Raw genomic sequence first — 22,651 nt, forward strand, 5'->3', positions numbered from 1 at the left:
TTTGAGAAGAAACAATCAAGGCTGGGTCAGGAATACCCTGCATCAACAGTCTGAACCCTTAGATCTGTAGGAAATGGGACAAATATCACTGTAACACTGGAGAATATTTTAGTGGTGCTTATCTGGAATCACACACTTCTGAATGGTACAGAGAGAGAGAGAGAGAGAGAGAGAGAGGATCCGGCCATCTCTGATAGTGGGGTAATCAGTCAGCACGGATCCCTGCAACCTAAGAGTATATTAGCTTCAACACCTGGTCTCAATCAGGGCCAATCAGCCACTCAGACACCTGGCAGTGAACTGACATGATTCCTCCTCATGCTCGGTCAGTGACCAGAGAAATCTCTCTCACATCACTCTGAGACTGAGAAGTTCATGTTTAGCATCTGACTCTTTATTTTCTTTGAGTAGACTTTTTTCATTAGTTCTGTTTTTCCTCTCATCATTTAAGCTTCTGAAAATCTTGGGTTGATTCAAAGTTTGTTAAAAAGTGAAACCTTCCTTGTTGCATTATTTTAGACTCAACCTTTAAACTTTATTATACAGATCTGAATATATGATCATGAGATATCAAGTTTTTACAAAAGGCAAAACATTTTCCTTCTCTGACTTGAGAAAAAAAAAAGATATTCCTCTAAAAATTCGACTTTAATTTTCTTAAATTTAGACTGATTTTCATAAAACTGTAATTTAACCAGGATAACATTTTTAATAAGTGGCCAAAACAGGCAGCAGTAAAATTGACAAAATTTGTGACATGTACTGAGCAACCATTCACATAAAAATATTACAAGACCCATGGCTTTAAACTTTAAAAAGACATTAAATAAATTAAACATTCAGATATTCTTAATTATGAATCAATCAGGCTGATTATATCTAGCCAGCTCTGTCTGCCTCCAACATGTCTCTCTTTGAATTTATTTTTATTTATTTAAATTGGAAAAAACTTCTCTGAGATTAAAAATCTTTTCCCCAAGGGGGTTCAAGGGCAAAAATAGCAGCAGTAAACATTTTCATACAGAGAAAGAGCTGCCATATGCCCTATGCACACACAATTGGAAATAACTAGGGACTTCTAGTAATCTCTTATAATATCATACAAATCGACCATGTGTGCGGGGTAAAAATTCCAGGATAAATTATGGGCCAAATTTCACACTCACAGAGATCCACGGGTAATTGTAATCATTGTTAAAAATGACTTTATTTGGTCACACAGATAGTGTAGTGGTCTAAGGCACTACCCATGTACGGGAGCGGCCTGTGTTCGAATCTGGACTCTGGCCCTTTACCGCATGTGTCTCCTAACTCTCTCTCTCCCGTTTCCAACTCTATCCACTGTCCTCCTTTATGGAATAAAGGCATGAAAAGCCCAAAAATAAATCTTAAAAAAATTGCTTTATTTTACTTATCTTTTTAAACTCCACAGTTCAAATGTGCGCTCACCACTACTCCCTTCATACGAACAGCACTCCTGCTCTGCTTCCTACAGTTTCTCTTTTGAGTATATCAGTATTATCTAGCCATACACTTCATTAGTACGACAATTTATGGTTTGAAATGCGTCCCTTGACATTCAGTGGTTAGGCTGCAGCATGTGATCTGTGTGAGTAGGGTTGTTGTGGATATGATCCCAAATGTATGGGATGCAGAATAATTAAAGCATCAACTACATAAAAACTAATGGGAGGGATGCTCGACTTTCTCTCTTTTCCTCTTTCTGATCAGCTGCAGAGACGCACAGGTGACTTACACAACCTGGATGTGTAATGGAAGATAGGGGAGATATATTACTAATTAACTGATAATGGACGGCTTCCTACTGTTCTAAAATTGTTACAATGTATAGAGAGATTGAAAAATATTTCAGCACATGTTGTCTCTTGTAAACTCTGCTTAAAGTCACATGCAGGAAACTTCACCTGCAGGATGTGATGTGTACAACATTGCAATCTTTGTATGAATTTTATAAAGAAAAATTAGCAATGCATTTTCATTGCTGCAGCCATGCAGCACCCTTATGTTTTCCTTCAGAAATGTCTGTAAACTTGAGTACATTACAAACTTAGCTTATCCTGTGTGAATGCACCACACCAAATACTGACATCAGGGGGAAATTCACAAACTATCAGAGGTCCACGGGTAATAGTAGCCCCGTGCAAATAGTACCGTGGAATTAAATAATACAAGATATGTAGTCCAGATACACACAATAACAATCTAAAAACAAACATTTGCCAAACATGAACATGAGTGTAGCCAGAACTGAGCAGGGAACACTTTTGGTCACAGTGAGGGAGGAAAAAGTGAAACCGTTGGCTTGGAAACACTGAGTTCTGTCTGGATTTAAACAATCAGAATTTGAGAGCTGATGTGTTAAATGCCTTACAAAGGTCAATAAAAAGGGTGCACAATTCTGCTTATTGTCAATAAGATAATTTGTAGATGTTCTGTGTATCTTTCTAAAACCAGATTAAGAGTGAGATAAAACATGGCTATTATTCCTTCAGTGAAGATGCTGTCCATCTTGTCACATGAGGCTGTAATTTATCAGTCAGCAACTTTTCATGTCTCCATCATCCGTCTGAGCTGTGAAAAAATATTGTAATGTCCCTTTTTTAAGACTTGATTTTCCTACATTTTAAACAAACCATTCCATTTACTTTTTAGAACCACAAATCTCAAGTTTTGTTCTCTCCATCCACAGAGAGGAGTCACTCAGAGAAACATCTGTCATTGCGGAGGAGCCCATCCCCTCAGAAAGGCTCCCCCCTGCCATCGCCCCAGGTGGTCTTTCTCAAGGACATTGTCTGCTACCTTTCTCTGCTGGAGAGGGGGACACCAGAGGACAAGCTGGAGTGTGAGTGTCAGGGATGATGGGGGATGTAGGCGGATGTTAGCTCCTCTTACACATGTGTCTGTTCAGGTTGTCAGCAGTAGCAACAATACGTCTCCCCAAGGCTGGGCAATATAGAACAAAATTCATAAACCTCCTGCCCATTACACCAACAGTGACTAATGACATTGTATTCAAATCCATGTACTTTAATATGGAGTTGCTGCCCCTTTTGCAGCTATAACAGCCTCCACTCTACTTTGAAGGCTAGCCACAAGAGTTTGTTTTTTTGTTGATTTTGTTTGTGCAGTGTTATTGTGGGAATTTGTGCCCATTCATTTTTTAGAGCATTTATGAGGTCATTCATGATGTGTCCTTGGGCAAGACATATAACCCCAGTTTCTTCCCACTTCTGTGTCAGTGGCGTGTAAATGGGTATGGAAGCATACTGATGGTCAATTCTCCATAGCAACCTATGCTATCAGTGAATGAATGGGTGTGGATGGGTAGGTGTGACCATGGTGTGAACAGTTTAGATACTGGGCAGGAGTTGTCCTACAATTCTTGATAATTATAGTTTTCATACTTGCTGATACCAAATTGTAACCTTTTAAGCTAATATTATTGCCCAAAATCTTACCAATTGTGCATTCCTAACTGAATTCCACTCCAAACAGTCAGACAGCTTGCTTGAGCTGCAGTGACTCCGTTCACACAGCTGCAGTTATCTCCTGCATTATTTTTACAAAGGTCCTACTGTGATGCAAATGTTTGGTCTTGTCTGGTTTTTATGGGTAGTATCAAAAAGGATCGAAACTAGTTATCTTCAGTCATATTTCTAAATCAAAGAAAGAGAAAAAGTGGTGTATAAATTGCACATATACTTTGGCAAAAGGTGTTGCAACTTGGTGGAACTGTTGAGTAGTGAGAGTTTCTCTTATTGTCTACAGGTATATTGCTGTTAGTAGTTCCTTTAACCTCTATGTACTGAGCATTAGACCTATTGTTTATTAGAATCAACATCAAGATAAGCTACAGTAATATAAAGGATATAGTTATACCTCATTTATCTTTTGAAAACATATGAACATTTCCTAATAACTCCATTTATTTCCCAGCCCCCCTCTTCCCTCCTTCTCCTGCTGCCTCACCCGGTGACGGGGAGCGTCAGTGTCATGCTTAAGCCCGCTCTGCCCAGTCGACTTCTTAATGTCTCTAAATTAGCGCTTGCTCACGAGGATAATCTCTGCCCAGGCTCATGTCACTCTTTTTAACCCTGCGGCAGTGTAACAAGAGTTCAGGAAGTAGGAGTAAATTCTTCAAAGAGCTGCTGATAATGTGACAGAATCTGAATCACCATGGGGTCTCTCATCTCTCGTCCCCCTGTAGTCATGTTCCGGCTCTATGACACGGATGGCAACGGGGTCTTGGACAGCTCGGTGAGTCTTCTTTTAGTCTTGTGACCTCATCCTCCTCTCTGCTATCTGTCTTCCTCTCTCTCTGGTGTTTTCACTCGGTCAGAAGCTTTAAGAACAGAAACCTGAACACTCCTGGAGCTGCTGCATTTACATCAGGACGTTGTTTCTAAAGGAGGCGTGTTCAGTTCAGCCATGTGCTGAAGTGAGAACATAAACAGATTATCTCTCTGTTATACATACCAACACAGGCTCTATTACTGAGCTCATACTCTAAAGGAATAGCTGGCTTTTCAAAGCTAGGCTGGTATAAATAATTAGTTTATCACTGACAGCAGATGGTGGTCAGTAGGCCCAAGAGAGGGAGAGGCCACTATGGGGATGTTTTCTCTTTGTGGAGCTAGCCATAGCTGTGTGAGGTTTATATTACTCAACAGGCCTCTCTGAAATCTAAATTTTCTGCTGGCCCCCTCTTGACAGATGAGGATATTTTCAAGTCCCCTCACTCCTCACTGTGCACACATTAATATACACTTATTATTCTGATTTCAGAATTTTTTTCAAGTGTTGTTTGCGAAAAGTCCCGAATAGCAGCAATGTATGAAACTTCCAAGTTGGCACTGCCGTTTCCAGTGTCCAGCCTTGCTCTGTATTTTGTTGTGATTGAGGCAACAGCAGACAAACCTAATTCACAGTAGTAGGATGAAAGAAAGGATCTGGGTCTCTTTGCTACTCAGTGCTGGACAGGCAAAGTCAAAGATGGAAATAACTCACCACATTTTCTTGCCTTAGTTTGGTAATTATGATGTCTGGTGTAGATTCATTGCCCTAAGTTTACTCAGAAAGACCTCTCATATAATGTGCCATGCTTTGGTAGCAGAGCTTATTGCTGTACATTGACCCAGTGCCAAATTTTAAATTTTGCCATGTGTACATAACACACATAAATTAAGGCCTTGCATTGCTTGCACTTTGTATATTTAAATGCTAGGGCTGCTCTTTAAGTCTAAAAATCATTATCAGGGTTATTTTGAGCAATTTTGAGATTATGATTATAAAGCACATTTCATCGATTTACAACATCTTCATCATGTGCATCTCAACGTTTTAGCATTCTTTAAATGAAGAAACTAGAGAAGATATACAAACATTTAAAATAACAAGAATAGATTAAAACCTTGTATATGGCTGACCACAATTAACTGGGATCCTTCTTAGAATGCTGGACAGGGGAGGGAAGTAGCTCTGCCTACTCACCCTAATAAGGTATCCACAGGGCCATAGGCAGAGCATGACGCCAGCGGAGGACAACTATGCTTAGGGCCCTATGACAGCTGTTTTTCTCCCTTATTTTTATTTTTATTTTTTTTTAAGTTTTTGTAATTTAAACTTAACATCGAAGTGAGTGGGCTGCACAGCGGCACAGGGGTTAGCGCTGTTGCCTCACAGCAAGATGGTCCTTGGTTCGCTTCCCAGTCAGAGCCTTTCTGTGTGGAGTTTGCCGAGCATAAATGGGTTCTCTCCAGGTACTCCGGCCTCCTCACACCACAAAAGACATGCTCGTTAGGATTAACTGGTGACTCTAAAATTGGCCATAGGTGTGAATGTGAGCAGACCTGTCTCTATATGTCAGCATTGTGATTGACTGGTGACCAGTCCAGGGCTCCAGCCCCCCCTTGACCCCCAGCCCTTTATGCTCCATGAACTGCCATAAGATGTCGCTAATCCTCCGCTGATGCAACCTTGTACTGCTCAGACAGTATAATCACTCACTCTCTCACTCAGGCAGACACATACAGACCCATGTGTAGGGCTGACCTCACGTTCAACAGGTTACATCTACAGCTTGATAAAAAAGAAAAAAAATATTTCTAATCAAATATGATGAAATTTTCAAAGTCATTTTAGCCAACACCACCACCACTGTGGAAGTAGGCAGTCTGGTAGTTGTTTTATGTTTGAGATTTCACTCAAGATTTTCATGGCTCACAGTGGGCCACAGACTGATCGCCTCCATGCCACTCTATATTGCTGCAGTAATTCATGCAAAAGAAGCTTTCTATATGATATATGAGTTTCCCTTTTTAAATTGATTTACTGAAAGAAAAGCTTTTAGATGATATCCTAATTTATTGAGATGCACCTGTACATTCATATATTATGCTAATATCATGCAAATGCTAATATTTAAGTATTTTAGCTCAAAATACAGGTCTGTGGATGTGCCTAGCTGTTCTTTTATGTCTTAAGATCTGCTTTTCTTAAAAAAGACCGTACCAAACAACATCATCTGTATAAAATGAACAGTCTAAAGATAATAGAACCATACAACTCCCTTCAAAAACCTGAATTTTCTCCATTGGCAAGAAAGTGCCCAATTACAGCATGTTTAAGTGGTCTTACACTGCCCTTGTATGCAGAATAAGACTAACTGATACAACTAAGGACAATGCTCTCATTTTTCTTACAACAGACCCAAAAAGTTGATCATTTTTACTCCCTGTCCTCTTTGTTTGACCAACCAGTTGCTCGGCACGTCTTCATCCTCTGTAAAGTGTTTCCTGTTTGTTGTAGGAGCTGGATCGGATCATCAACCAGATGGTACATGTCGCTGAGTATCTGGAGTGGGATTCGACAGAACTGAGACCGGTGAGTGAAAACGCTGCTGCAGTAAAGTCTGCAGAAAAACAGGAGGGAGAAAGGTAAACAGTCCCCTCTGTGCAGATTTAGTCTCTGTTTACTCTTCCTTTATACCAGCAGAAGCCTCAGTGACAGCAGGAGAAGGATTTAGGTTCCAAAAATGTAGAAAAACAACCACAAAAGTGCTTTAAACTGCTCTCTCAGCATGCTGACAAAGGCCGCACAACTCGTGAAATTATCAGCAGAATCAAACTGTTCCAAGACCCCTGGAAAGTGTTGGTGAAAGAAAGCACCAGAATCAGGTTTTGCTACAGAACTGCCAATCTTACTTCCAGGTGCTAGAAAAGTAGTTTGTTTGTAAAAAACTTTATTTTAAAACTTTATTGATAATGGATGTTTTTATATGTATAAGCATGCACCCCAATGTACTTGGAGACTGGTGAAATAAACAGAAATGTTCAACTCTTTAGATAAATAGACATGAAAAACTTTACAGCTCTTTAATATGCTAACAATATGATAAGAGACTGAGTAGAGGCAAACAGAATAACACAAACGCTGTGCATAATAACCGTGCATAATTAGAAAGGCTGCACAGTTGATTCAATGAAAACAAAAATGGAGCTTTTAAACTTTCATTTCACCATGATGTTGATGTCCCTTTCATCCAAAAATCCAACATAAAGGGGGATAATTCCACAGTGTCTCTTTGCCTTCTCCCTAACTCAGTAAGATAGCGATGCAGGCATTCTGACACAGAGTGCTTCCTCCCACTGGCATGCTGCTACGTGCCAACTTGCATACGGAAAAAGAAGGACAAACAGTGCAGACGCTTCAAGGAGCTTCTTTCTTTTCCTCTTTTTGTGGCCACAGAAGAGAATGGAATTTAGATTGTTGGATTATTTGGATTGTGACATTACATTACTCGTTACAACAAAAAGTAATCTAAGTACTCTAACAGATTACTTTGTAACATGTGACTCCTTACATTGCATGGTACTCCATTTACTCCATCTTCCGATACAATACAATACGATACATACCTTGCTATATAATATGATGTAACGTGATGATACAATAAAATATGATGTGACACATTATGATGTGATAAAGGGTGGAGAAATTAATCGAAATTCAGATAAAATCACAATATGCTGCAATCTTCAACTCACAGAAGATGCAATATTTCATGAACCTGAAATGGTAGTCAAAATAACAGGCTAATACTTATGTTTTGCTCAACATATGCAAACATTCAAGTGTCATTTTTTAAAAAATGATTCACCAAAAATCCCACTCTCCTTATTTTTGTATGTTTTTTTTTATCTTAATGAGAATGACGTAAAAATGATCACTCTGCAGAACAGCAATTTATATTGAATTTGTAATGTGAGTCAAAGCAGTCACAATTTTATTTTTAGATATTTTTTCAAAATTGTTCAGCCGTAGTTTAAAAGCAACCTTGGACAGATAATTGTATAACTCATATGTATATTGAATGAAAAACTCACTAGATATCTGCATGTCTGTTTCCTCAATTTTATTACGGTTTTTTTTTTTTTCTTTTTTTTTTTAAGATTTATTTTTGGCCTTTTCACCTTTATTGGATAGGACAGTGGATAGAGTCAGAAACAGGGAAGAGAGTGGGGAGAGACATGCAGGAAATAGTGCCACGGGCCGGATTCGAACCCAGGTCGTCTGTGTATATGGCACGCCTTAACCACTCGACTACCAGCGTGCTAGTATTTTGTATTTTTATTCTTATTCTTATTCTTACTTCTACTACCACTGCTGCTACTGCTGCTACTCTTATTGATTACTTATAAAAGCCATACTAATTTGGTTTCAGTTAGGTTTTGTTTTGTTGTGCAGCTTTATGTGTTTAATTAAAATTTTTAATTTTATTTATTTATTTGAAAAGGGACAGTTTACATAAATCAACATTCAAGCAAATGTAAATGTACCCAAGTTAGCTGGGAGGCTAATTTTCATCGGTAGTACCTTTGCCAGTTTCATCTCTTTCTTTGCCTGTTGTCTCATCTCAATCAGTTTTTTAGTCTCTTGTCTAATTTTATGTTTTATTAGTGAAAATAATCCTTAAATACTATCTTTCTCCTTAATTGCACAATATCTAAGAATGCAATTATCAGTACCAGTATTTACTGTAGCAATAATGCAGTCCTAGGATATGAAGATATGGAGAGAAGTTTAGAGGGAGAAAACTTTCAGGCATCCTCTATTTTGATGTCATTTGATATCATACATCCTGGACCCCTTATTTATATCAAAATACATTAAATTCATGCACAATTGATATACATCTGCTGTCACTGAACATATAAACAAATGATCTGTGTTGGAGGAAAAGATGTATGTGTTTACATCATGACACTAACACCTAGGCGTACATCTGTGTGACTGTAGATCCTGAAGGAGATGATGGAGGAGATCGACTTCGACAGAGATGGGACAGTCACACTGGAGGAGTGGATCAGAGGAGGCCTCACCACCATCCCTTTACTGGTCCTGCTGGGCATGGATACGGTACATAGCAGACCCTTTTGATCCTCCGAGCCTCTTTTTCTTTAAATGTCAAGCTCTGAGCACATTTAGCCTGTATTGTCTTTTAAAGTGGAGATGTTTGAGATCCTCCAAGTTAAAAATCTCTCCTTTTAGGTGCAACCATGCTGTCTTGTCATCATCTGACATTGTGTTTTTCTGATTATTAATTCAAAGTTGCAGGAAGGGAAGTAAAGAGGATCTTTGCATTTAAATGTTCTCTTACAAAGCAGAGCCCAAGTTTTTCTTCATCCTGTGCTGCATAAGTACGGATGATGCTGAGTTTTGTAGGACAGAAATGATCTTTGGTGTGCCAACCATGCGTAATGCTTCTAAATTAACATTTAAATATTTTCAAATCTCTGCAGTCTGAGACTCCATCATCTCAGTTTCTGAAGAGCTTCAGCCAAAAGAGCTTTTAATACCTCAAAGATTTATACTTAAATTTATGTTTGCAGAGCCACGCTAGGATTAAGGGTTTTATTATCTTGTGGTGTCCGTGTGGTAAAATATAAATAGCTGAGGTGAGACATCATGCTCTCTTAAGAAGCGAATTACAGAATAACGGAGCTTTATTAAGAGGAATGATGTAACCAAGACGTTATAATAAAATACAACATCCCATTTTATCTGTTTTTTTTTTTAAGCTTTTAAAGCCAAGAAGCCCAAGAGGTGGTGTATTAATTTTTACTGGAAAACAGAGAGACGCATTTAAGGTTTAATGTTCAAAAGTTTATTTCTGTAGGGCTGGACTAAGGAGAGCTCTTCATAAATTACAGCATTTATAGTGGTCCTAAACAGCGTGAGTGATATTTTTGAAGAGTTATTTCTCTTGCTTAATATACCTTACACTTGCAAGTCTCCGTCTAAATAATGCCACATAAAGAACACAGTTTGACTTTCTTTGCATTTCTAGCACCTGCTGGGGGACCAACCTCAGTATGTACTCATCCTGCAGTGCAACAAATCCAAAAAGCATGCAGTGTTCCTCATATGGTCCAGTTTTACTGCTAATAGTCTTTGGTTTATGTTTCCTCTTGATCTGAAGTTTAATCAGAGGTTTTGTTTAAACCCTGCTGCGTAAAAAAGTCAATATGCCAGCACAACACCACCTAAGATCTTAACCCCTGCAGCCTTATTTGCATTAGGCCTTCAGTGTAGTGGTGTGTTCATTGATTAGATCTACGAAAGGAGGATTTTAAGATGATATGATATGATTACATGAAATGCAGCATGGCTACATACTATATGCACTGAATGATGCTTTCATACGTCATACTGTATCACAAGCTGGTTGCAACAACACACTACATTTAAAATACTGTACAAGCCAACACTCAGGTTATTGGACATAAAAAAGTGACTTCTGAAACTCCTTTAGAGCACTTATCCTCAACCTGCAGCTCTCTTTTGTCAAAAGTTGTGGCTCTGATAACTTGCTTGGAAAGAATAATCCCAGAAAAACGTAACAAAAAAAGGAAATATTGCCATCAGAAATGATTTATTGCAGGTCACATCAATTCATTGCCCACACATACAGTTGAAACAGGCTTTAAGTGCAACATTTAACTGCCAACCTCTGTGCATGGAGAGAGAGCTGTAGCATCCAAGATAGAGAAAGAAAGAAAAGTCTGCTGGTGGTCTGTCTTTCCAGGAAATTCACCAAGGAAGTTTTCTGGTGCTGCTGGTGCTCATCATTTTCCCACAACCATCATGATATGCATTGTCTCCAAGAAGGATCGGACAGTGACTAATTACATTTACTCATATAACTGTAATTGAGTCATTTTTTTGTGAACTTTATGTAGTTTTTAAAATCATTTATTTTACTTTACTTAAGCATACTTTTTAGGAAAATATTGTGCATCCCTATTTTTAAGAAAGGATCAGTTACAGATAGAAATACAATCTAAATAGTTAAAGGAGGTCAACGCTTTCTGTCAGAAACTTTAACTTGGCCAGTTTTTGTTTTACAGGTGCCACATGGCATTCAGAAGCATATGAACTTATTCACCCCCTTGGGAGTTTTACTATTTTATTGATTGTATAAATCAATCATGTTAAATATAATTTGTTTTTTTTGATTAAAACAAATGACAAAAACCTCTTTAACACCAAAGTGAAAACAGATTTATACAAAGTAATGTAAATTAGATAGAAATATATAATGCAAATAAGTGACTGCATGAATATTCATCCCCTCTCAAGTCAGTATTTAGTAGAGTCGCCTGTGGCTGCAATCACAGCACTGAGTCTGTGTGGATAGGTCTGAATCAGGCTCAAACATCTGGACACCGTAGTTTTACTCCGTTCTTCGCAAAACTGCTCAAGCTCTGCCTGTGTGTTTCTGTGTTTTTCACAAAAGCGCCACCCAATGAAGTGGATGAGCATTGCAATTAAACAATGTGTAGCAGTGTATGGACAGCAGATTTAGGACTATAGATCTAGGATCCATATTTTTAGCTTGAGTTAGCACAACTTGATAGGCAGAGATCTCAGTTTCACTTGAAGTACCTTTTTTGTTATTAATGTTTTTCCTTTCATTTTATATCACTTTTTTATGCATGTTTAGTTATGTCAGCCTTATTTTTTCCATTAACATTATGACTGCCAGGTTGTCCAGAGCGACTTACATCTGGACAAAAGTGTCTACTAAATGACATTTTGGCATTGTAACATTGAAACAAGAATACTCAAAAGAAACTGCTGCTTTGATTAAAATTACTTCAGTAAAAGTGAAATTAGTCTGTATAACTACTCAAGTAAAAGTAAAAGGTAGTTCAGTATTGTCTACTGTGGGCTGTATAGAGTAGTCAACTGATCGACTAGTCTACTCTACTGATGCATGATAACTCTTTTAGCTTGAAGTCACACGAGTCACACATCACAAGATTAGGCCTTTACAATGCCTAATAAAGGTTAAATAATGGCAATAAAATAAAATAAAATAAAACAAAGAACACCAAGAAGATTTCAGGTAAGGCATAATGTGCCCCTGCCAAAATCTAGTTGTTTTGAATTCCTGTAAAGTTTGAAAAGGAAAGTACTAGAAAAATCTTGTACCTCCCACCCTGTCATCAAGCCTCCATGCACACAAACCACATGATATGATGATTAATGATCAAGTCAAACAGCTGATAGATGTTGGGGAAAAAAGAGTAAAACATACAAAAAGCAAAACTACAGAATGAGAATGGTGGAACCAACAAACCCATCATTTGTGCTCAAACAAAGTACAGTCTTTATTTGGTTAATTTGTGCAGTTGGTAGCACCACTTACTCTTACGACTTTGTCCCACTAGAAAGGTGATTGTTTTGCTTCGTCTCTCCTCTGTTGTCTCTGACAGAATGTACAGGAGGATGGCCAGCACGTTTGGCGTCTGAAGCACTTCAACAAACCAGCCTACTGTAACTACTGCCACACCATGCTGCTGGGAGTCCGTAAGCAGGGCCTCTGCTGTTCCAGTGAGTCTGTGTCTGTTTAAATCTCTTCTCTCTGTCTCTGTCAATACCTCTTTGTCTTCTCCTCCATCTTTATCTCTTCCTTCTCTCTGTTTTCTCTCTGAATCTGACTCCGATTGAAGTGCCTCTGAGTCGATTCTGTTTTTCAATTAAGAGTCCTTGCGGTCATCATTAAAAAAACATTAACAATGTTATCACGTTTAACTCCATTATTGATGAAATCCTACCAGGAAGCAGTTCTGTGAGCTCAGGTTATTGATACTGACTCACTTGCTGTCTGAATGATCCCTGATGTCGTCAACCTCTTATTTCCTGCTGTTTTGTTGCAGTTATAAAGAAGACACAGTTATGAGTGTCCCCTGTGTTTCTGCAGTTTTTTCTGATGTTGTTTTTGACCATTTTAACATCCTTTTTCTCTTCCATCACAGCGTGCAAGTACACGGTGCATGAACGGTGTGTTTCTAAAGACATCGCCGCCTGCATCAGCACCTACGCCAAGTCACGCAGACACACAAACGTAAGAGCAGACAATGCATGAAAGGCTCTATTCTGCACATGAAACGCAGTGCTGCATGATAACATGATGAAGGGTAATGAGTTCCTTCTGACTTTAACAGACCAGCAGAGATCACGAGACGGTCTCTGAGGCCAGGGAAGCTTTCTCCTCTGGTTAATATCCTCTGTTATTGAGCAGTGATGTGGTTTAGAAGTATTTCTACAATCACATGTTGATTCCTGCCCTACGGGGCTTTAATTCCCCTCCTTAACAAACTAAAAGCCATTAAGCATCACTTCTGTTTCTTTGAAGCTTCATTTATCAGTTTTTCTCCAGGAAAATGTGCTCAGACTCAAGTTTTAGTTGCCTGTTTTGCAATTTGGATCAAACTTTTGTGGATAGTTTCACCCCAGAAACATGATCCAAACCCTAACTGAGGTTTACTTTATCCTGCACTGCATAGATTCCAGCTGTCCTTAGGTGAGCATTGGTCTAGGGCTGAATGATTTGTTGTGATTATTCTGATTCATACTGCAAATTCAGTATGAGTTGATGTGATAAAGGGAAAAATCAGTTCAAGTTTGAACTTTTCTTTAGTTTCTTTAGTAGTTTTACATGAGCATTATCAGACAATGAATGACAATACTAATGTTTAAATACATGTTGAAGGGAAGAGCAGACATTCAGGCTATTATTTAAAAGACAGGCCTCGTTTTCTTTTCCTTCACAAGAAAAAACATAATTTTATTACATCAGTGTGGAAAATTCTCCTAACACAGGAAATGAATTGTTAAACCTAACGCCTACACTACACCTGTGTGCCTCATAAATATTAGCTGGAAACTACCCCCCATCCCTCCAAAACCTCTCTTACTTTAAGACCTAAATGCTGGAAGGTTTTAATAATCACGTTGAAACTTGTGCAGTCAAAAAATTATACTATTGCGATTAATCCCTGAATTTAGTAGTCAATCACAGTTAATTACATTTTTCATTCGTGTTCAGTGTGGAACTCTAAAGAAGTCAAAGAGGTGTATTTTATTGTTTTAACTTTCAAATTGATGATTTGAGAGTGCTGCACCGCTACACCGGTGTGATCTGAAACCATGACTTAGAACTAGGAGACAGTTTGAAAGTGCTTATTCTATCAAATACACCATTCAACACTGTTATACATGACTAAATATGCAGGAGTGCATGTACAAAATGACTCACTGAGGCAGTGTGTAATATTAGGCTAAAGGATTTTCCTTGCATGTTGTTCCTAGCTTTAGTTTTACTCTGTAATTTTTTTAGTCTTAATGGTACAAGCTAAGGCTCAGGCACATAAAGACAAACTATCCCTAACCTAAAGTGGGATTTAAAGAAAAAGATGAACAACAAAAGGAAGGGACAGGATTTCAGGGACATGTGGGGTAAGCTCACTTCCCCCACACCAGTCAGCTGGGCCTCCAGCTTTGTTTTCTTTTAAAGATGTTGCAGTAAACAGCAAGCCCAGGCATTGGTGGACTTCAGTTTTAGCTTGGTTGGGTTTTAACAAAATTAATGGGTAGTTTTTTTCAATTTATTCCTGCAAATCTGTGCCTTCTTGTCCCTTCTGCAGCAGTCATTCACCTGAGTCTTTATAGGTGACATGTCACCTGCCTGTTCTTTTGGATGGTGCACTTAGGACTGTCAGACAAACCAGTGATGTTTCAACACAGCTTAAACCTGTTGTTATTTCCCACATAAAAACCTGCATAATGCAATTTAGAATTTAGAAAATAAACTATCTCTCCTATCATTAAGCTGAGGGTATTTAGCTTCCTGTTTGGATAAAATGTTCTTTTTTTGTAAGAAAACAGGAACATAAGCTTCGCCACTAAAAAAATAACTTGCTATGGATTGAAAAGTAAAGTAAAGTGATGGTAAAAAGTTAAAATATTTGATATCACCGGGTACAGATGACTTCTGACTTGTCCATTGAGCTGTCTGTGAGATTTTTAAGTGAAATGAGACATTAAAGAGCAGTGGTGGATTTAATTTTCATCACTGTGAGAGCAGGAAGATCCTACACTGAGTAGTATCCAGCTGCAGCCCTGATACAGGAGGTTTACAATGGTAAGCCCAGAAGGACTAAGTAGCATGGGAAAAATAATGAGTGCATTAGTTTATTATATTGTGATTAACACAATGCAGGCTACCAGCCTTAGTTAAAACTGTACAACAGATTTTAAGTCAAAGTTATGAATAATTTAAAGTTGCCAAATGTCCCCAGTGTTTCTTCAGCTATTTTTAAAGGTAAGAATGCCTATAGAGAAAAACATATGTAGGTCAGAAAACATGCAAAATCAACATAGTGAAGAGTTAACCAGTCATTGACAATGCATACAGCATAAATTACACAAAATCTTTGTTGTTCTTTGGTTTGCTGTGTTGTCCTGCAGGCTATGCAGCATATCTGGATGGAGGGGAACTCTCCGACTAAATGCGACCGCTGTCACAGAAGCATCAAGTGCTACCAGGGCCTGACGGGACTGCACTGTGTGTGGTGTCAGATCACTGTAAGTCACTTTCTTATGGTTCTACATGCACCACAGGTTATAAAAATACTCCTTTACTCTTCTTAAGGTGGTATTTGACCGATTAGCCTTTTCTTTCTGTTTCCCAGAAGTCCACTCATCTAATTTGCACTATAATCACTTTTCTAGCTAAGCAAAATGCCTTTTTTAGTTTTTGCACAGCTTTGCTGAGCTTTAAGACTATGGGCTCCACATATGGCGAATTACTGTCCAGAAGACTTGCCAACCTTTACCACAAACATTACTGTTATCCAAACCTTGACCCTTAAATTTAACAGTTTAATGTAAATACCTTAAAGACCAATAAAACCTCTTTGACAGCTTGTGGCATCTTTAATCTGCTGTGCAAGATAATCAATTTAGCAAAAGCTTCCTTTTCCATGAGCTGCAAGCTACTAGCTGTTTTATGATCCAGATCTTTGGCACATTATGTAAACATTAAGCTAGACATTTCTGTGTTACTTAGTAAGTACTACTGCTTGGAGGAAAGCAATGAAAAAGGTTTAATATTTGACATTTTGCAACATAAATCTGTTCAAAACGACCATAAATGTTTTTATCTATCTTGTAATTAAACCCCAACTGTTAATTTTAAAGGTTTGTGAGACAAATATGTTTGAATAGCATTTGATGATGTGTTTTCTGCATTTTAATATGACCCACAAAACAACTGTAAATCCCCACAAAGTCTTTCAACCTGGTGTTTGCTTACTTTTAATAAATTATTTCATTTACTTGTTATATCCACTAGATGGCACCATTGACCTTTAGTTTATTCAGGGACAATCCTGCTGCTGAAATTCTCTCTGGTAGACGCAGTAGGTCAGTATTAAAATGTTCACCTCAGAGCTACAGACAGATGTCTTTTTAGATCGATCCTGTACATCTTTAAGTCCATTCATATACATCAGAATAAACGGCCTCAGAGCTGCAGCATTTCAACACATCAACATTTGATGCTCTGAATGTCACAGATGGAATCCACCCACTCTTCTTCTGTTTGTGCTTCTCCTCTGTAGCTCCATAATAAATGTGCATCCAACGTGAAGCCTGAGTGTGACGGAGGAGCCTTAAGGGACCACACTTTGCTGCCCTCGTACATCTGCCCCGTCGTCCTGGTGAGAAGCCTCCTCTCTGCTCCGTATACACAACACTGCACGTACAGTATGTACAACAGAGAGTCAGTTCACCTCAGCAGAAGGACGGAGGGTTTGTTGTTGCAGTGTTTCATCATCCTCACTACGTGCATGAGCTTGTATTGTGACTCTGTGCTACAGCAGGCCTCTGTTTCTACTTCTATGGAGGAGTTATCACTAATAATGATGCTAAAGTTCTGATTTATGACATGCCTGAAGGCATGATTACTACCAGGAATGTTTTTTATGGCTGCAGAAGGTTGAACTGGGTAGAATACACTTTATCACTGATAATAGTGATATTAACCCTTATTTATAGAACGCTTTTAGAACACTTCTGTTGCAAAGTGCTTACTCTGGAAAAGGCTGGCACATCACATAGGTGCAATTTAAAAACAAAGAAGAAGAAGAAGCTTATCAGCCATTGGTAAACGCCTCTTTCTTTTCTTTTTTTTTTTAATTGGAGTTATCTCAGTGTGACAAACATGGCATTATTGAAATAATGAACAGTCTGACAAATGCATTATTTCCTGAAAGGTGCAAAATAAATAAAATCAAATATAAATTAATACGTGCTTATGTACACATAAGCAAAAACTTACATATACTCACATATAAGTGTATATCCATACATACATATTCATAACATATAAAGGCATCTACATAGAAACCTAGGAACATAGGTGTAGTAACAAAGGCTAAGACAATACAGATAGTGTAATTTGATAAATGTGTGGATTTCTGTTTTATCATTAGAGTTTAACTTCCCTTTTTTAATATATGTTAGTTCCTCCATAGCAACACACGATGAAAGGTCCTTAATATATTGATACTAACATTTTTCCATTCCATAGCAGTTGCCCTTTAAGCTTGTAAGAGACATAAATATATTAAAGCACGTTGGGTCTTGTTAGGAGAAAAGCCCGTTGGGTAAATATCAAGAATGCACAACTTTGGCAAACCAGGGATCTTTAGATTTATTTTATTAATGAAAGCAAGAACCTCCTCCCAAAAACTTTTAACTATTCTGTATTCCCATAAGCAATGCAACAGTGTTCCATTCACACAACTGCATTTGAAGCATGTATCTGGCACATTGCGATTAAAGTGATTTAACTTTGATGGTGTTATATATGTTCTTAAAATCCAGTTATATTGTATCAGTTTGAAACGGGTATTAATTGTTGTGTCTGAGCCTTCAGACAAACTTTCGCCCATTCTTCATCTGAAATTTCCTCCTGAAAATCTACACTCCAGCATTGACGTTTATCCTCTGACGATTCAGGGGAGATGTCTACAATCATTTTGTAAAAAAAAAGACATTTGGTGACTTCCAAAAACATGCTTCAAAGTAAACTCTTCAAGCTTTAAAAGGGGAGGCTGAGTGAGTGAGTTATTTTGGGAAACAGAGATAAAATGTCTTAGTGGTAAAAACTTAAAGAAGTGCTGTGAGGGAATATTATATCTGTTTTGTAGCAAAGAAAATGACATTTAACTCTACATTGTTGAAGAGATCCATTATCTTACATCATCCTTTGCTTGCCCAGGACTTAAAACCAGGGTCCTTCCACCCAGGCAAAACTTGCTGTTGTCCCAGATAGGTGTAAAACCTGAGAGTGGGGGAGGTCCACCAAAGTATTTCTGGGCCTCATACCAAATGAGCATAGTGTTTTTAAGAGAGGCTTTTTTTGTTTGTTTGTTTGTTTACTTAACATTTTTTGATCTGCTGTGTACATGTAGCTGTTAACTGGTAAACCCTGGGCAGAGCAGGATTCAATCTTTACCCATGCTGGTGGATCTTTTTTTTTTTTTTTTGTTATGAAATAGCACATTGCTGCTCTTAACTGAGGTGCCCAATAGTACCAGTGCAGGTTGGGTAGGTTGGGTAGGTTTAAACCACCTCTATTATGGTAAACAAAGAAGGGTGAGACGGAGCCTAGGACGTCTGTTGTCCCAAAGAAAGTTTGTAAAAGCTTTCTTAAATCTTTGAAAAAATGAATCCAGAGGGGGCAATGGAATTGTCAGCAATTTTACAGAGTACATTCATTTTAGAAGTGTTGATGTGTCAAATTAAAGAAATTGGCATTAAAGTCCATCCATCTAAAGACTCTATTATAGATTCTACAACATGACTATAATTGGCTGGAACCAGGTCATTAACATAAGGTGTGATTATGATTCCCAAATAACTGAATCCTTTCCAAGTGATTAAAAAAGGATATGGTATACTGGGTTGTAACCTCTCTTGCTCATTTAAATAAAGTAAAGAAGATTTATATGTGTTTATTTTGTATCTCCAAAATTCTTAATGAGTTCTAAAAGAGGGGGCACCCTTGTAGCGTAGACGTAAATAAAGAAAAAGGTGTAGAAATAATGTTATTTGTGACTACTTCAGTTGGGTTCTTATGTATTGTTCTAATCCACTTGAGAAAGCCTTCACCAATTCCAAACCTCTTTAACACATCAAACAGACATCTCCATTCTATCAAAGCTTTCTCTGCGTCAAGAGAAAGCATTGCCATGTTTGGAAACCCTTTTATTTTTATGAAGAATGATTGTGAAAGTCTTGCCTTCCCTGAATAAAGCCATTTTGATCATGTCTAATCAAGGCAGGTACCACCTCTACTAGGCATCTTTCTAGAATCTTACATAAAATCTTACTGTCTGTGTTAATGAAATGGGTCTATACAATGCACAGTCAAAGGAAGACTTTTCTGGTTTTAATAATAGAGTAATTATAGCGTTTCTAAGAGATTATGGCGGGTCTTCCTTTTCATATGAATCTAGTAACATATCTAGAAGTGGCTGAATCAGTTTGTCTTTAAACTGCTTATAAAACTATTGGAAGACCGTCTGAACCAGCAGCTTTTCCTCCGGCCATACTAGAAATTGTATCTGACAACTCATTTGTATTTATAATTTGGTCTAATTTTTTTAAAGCATCATCTGGAACTAATGGATACTTTAATGAACTTAAAAAGATATCTTGTTGTTCTGGACTTTTATATTCTGATGTGTCAAGTTGTTCATAATACATTTTAAAAGCCTTGTTTATATCTAAGGGAACATTTATCATTTTCTTTTCTATTTTGATGGCATTAATAGCCCTTTCAGATTGTAGCTTTTTAATTCGCCAGGCCAAAATCTTACCTGCCTTTTCTCCTTGATCATAATAACTTTGTTTAAGTCTTGTTAAACTGGCAGCAATCTGGTTGCTTGAAAGTTCACTATACTGTGATTTGTGCACCATAAGCTCTGTTTGTAATTCAGGGGAATCTTGGGCTAAGATTTGATTTTGTAAATATTTAATTTTATATTCCAGGAGTATTCTCTGGCTGCTGGATTAGATGCCCTCCAAACCCCACACAAATTGAAATCTTGCATTAGTTGTAAGAAGGTTTTCCTTGTTTGAATGTGGGATGAATCTTTCCCTTTGGATCTGTCTTTAATTGGATCAAGAGCACAGTTAAAGTCTCCCCCAATAATATTTTGTCCCCGGAGGGTGGAAAGCATTAAGAATACATTTTTATAAAATAGCGGAGTGTCCTCGTTTGGACCATATTTATTGACAATATTTATAGTATCAGAGAGAATGGTACCATGAATAATAGCGTACCTGCCTCCTGGGTTGGTAATCGTTTTAACTTGAGTCAAGAGGATTGATTTATGTATATGAGTTAACACCTCTCTTGCATGAGAAGAATAGCATGATGCAATGACCTGGCCACACCATCTTTTCTGTACTGTATGAATGTCACTTTGCAATAAATGAGATTCCTGTAAGAGCAGGACTTTGGAATCTGAACACTTAACTCTATTTAAAACTTTCTTTCATTTGGATAACTTGTTTACATTGCAGTAAGTTATTTTAAATTCTGTTTTTGGGGCCATATACTTTTAAAAACCTTGTGAGATAAGCTCCCGGTCCCTCCTTAAGACTCCAGTCATGGAACTCACTGGTCCTTTGAAAAAATAAAAATGAAAATTACAAAATAAAAATTAAATGCCTACCAATAGCAATCCCTCTGGTTGGACGCTCTGCCTTACACAATGCCCTAATAATATCTAGACATCTTAGTCTGTAAGGTTCCTTCGTCTTTTTCAGTGTCAACATTATTAACTCAAACACATGAAAATGTACTTTTGTAGACATTCTTCTCAGTAGTGGTGTAAGTTAAAGGATTCTCCTCTGTAGATGTAGCAGAAGTAAACATCACTAAAGCTAGGTTCTGGCTCAGACTTTTCTGATCTTAGTGACTTAAATAGAGTGTCAGATGTTGTATAGGAGAAGTGACAAAAACTACAGTTTAAATGTCCATCTTTGTTTTTCTTTAGTTGTCACATGATGTAAACATCTTGTTTTGAGGAGCTGGAGAGTTAAAAAGCTCTGTGCTACAGCTTTGTAGCTAACTCCGTAGCAGCTACCATTTTAGTGGACAATGGTAATGGTAAAAATGACATTAACAACAACTATTTATATCGCATATTTGCTGTAACACAAGGTCTTTTTTAATGCTTATCTGGTGTTTAACTCTACATGGTTCCAGTATGCCCCTCCTGTATCCACAATAGTTTTTATCAATATGTTTTTATATCACTAAATTGGCACCAGTTGATTTGGGGGTTGCTAATTAAAAGCTTGAGCTCCATTTGACTGGATCAAAACAGAATAACAATGTAACAGGAAAACTGTCTGTGTGCTGAGAGAGACAACATTACTATTTTACTTCAATATTAATTTAATTTTGTGCATCCCAATAAATCCAGACTGTTGCAGTGTATCTATTGCAAATCTTTATAGTGTGAAAACAGCAAATTTCAGATATTGTGCAGCTCCAGGCTATTTGAATCCTATTTTTTTCACATAACTTCATCTGTTCTGTTTCTTTTAAATGTATTCACTCCTGCAGAGACTAAAATTTTGACACTAACATCCTTTTCCAACTAAATTGGATGACTGTTTTCTTGTTTTTCTCTACTGTGAAACTCTGAAACCCATCTGATACTGGCTGGAGAGAAAAATAAAGCGGATTTAAAACTTTTCCGCAACAGCTTGCAGACAGATTGGCTTGATGATTTGGCTTCACTATTAGCTGCTCCTTTCATATAATGTGTTGCAGCTTATTGCAAATCAGCTGTAATTGGAAGTGGTTCTGAAGTTAAGGCCTTCTGGGAGTCTCTGGTTAGAGGAGTCAAAGGATGTTCCAGACCAGATATTCTGCCTGGAAACGCCTCAGGACCTTTTAAACGTCACCTGAAGGTTTGTTAAGGTCATCTTGATCCTCCTGCTGTTAGATGGAGTTGGCTATTTCAGTGACACGCTGCCTTCGGCAGATTACCTCTAACAGTTCATGTCAGAACGGTGTCCACCACACACCTGCATCGATTTCACACTTATCCATGGTTCTGTTTCCAGTTTGTGGTCTGACATCTCGGTTTTTCTCACTGACAAGCTGATTTATCAGCATGTTATCCATAAAAGTAGAAGTGATTTTTAGTTAAATCAAGGCTTATGCACCTGCAGCAATTGCTGGTTTGTTGTT

General features: G+C 37.8%; 1 protein-coding gene across 7 annotated transcripts in view; it reads left to right on the plus strand.

Annotated features, from left to right (window-relative positions):
• LOC121522478 (diacylglycerol kinase beta) overlaps positions 1–22,651 on the plus strand; it is a 187,192-nt gene that overhangs the window by 60,158 nt on the left and 104,383 nt on the right. For all 7 annotated transcript variants that reach the window (XM_041806912.1, XM_041806913.1, XM_041806918.1 and 4 more), the window contains 8 exons: positions 2,711–2,863; positions 4,229–4,278; positions 6,829–6,903; positions 9,319–9,438; positions 12,801–12,918; positions 13,344–13,432; positions 15,838–15,954; positions 16,992–17,090. In XM_041806912.1, the coding sequence (XP_041662846.1) occupies positions 2,711–2,863; positions 4,229–4,278; positions 6,829–6,903; positions 9,319–9,438; positions 12,801–12,918; positions 13,344–13,432; positions 15,838–15,954; positions 16,992–17,090 (821 nt within the window). The remainder of the gene's footprint in view (positions 1–2,710; positions 2,864–4,228; positions 4,279–6,828; positions 6,904–9,318; positions 9,439–12,800; positions 12,919–13,343; positions 13,433–15,837; positions 15,955–16,991; positions 17,091–22,651) is intronic.

This window comes from Cheilinus undulatus, linkage group 15 (assembly GCF_018320785.1).
Source record: "Cheilinus undulatus linkage group 15, ASM1832078v1, whole genome shotgun sequence".
NCBI classification, from domain to species: domain Eukaryota; kingdom Metazoa; phylum Chordata; class Actinopteri; order Labriformes; family Labridae; genus Cheilinus; species Cheilinus undulatus.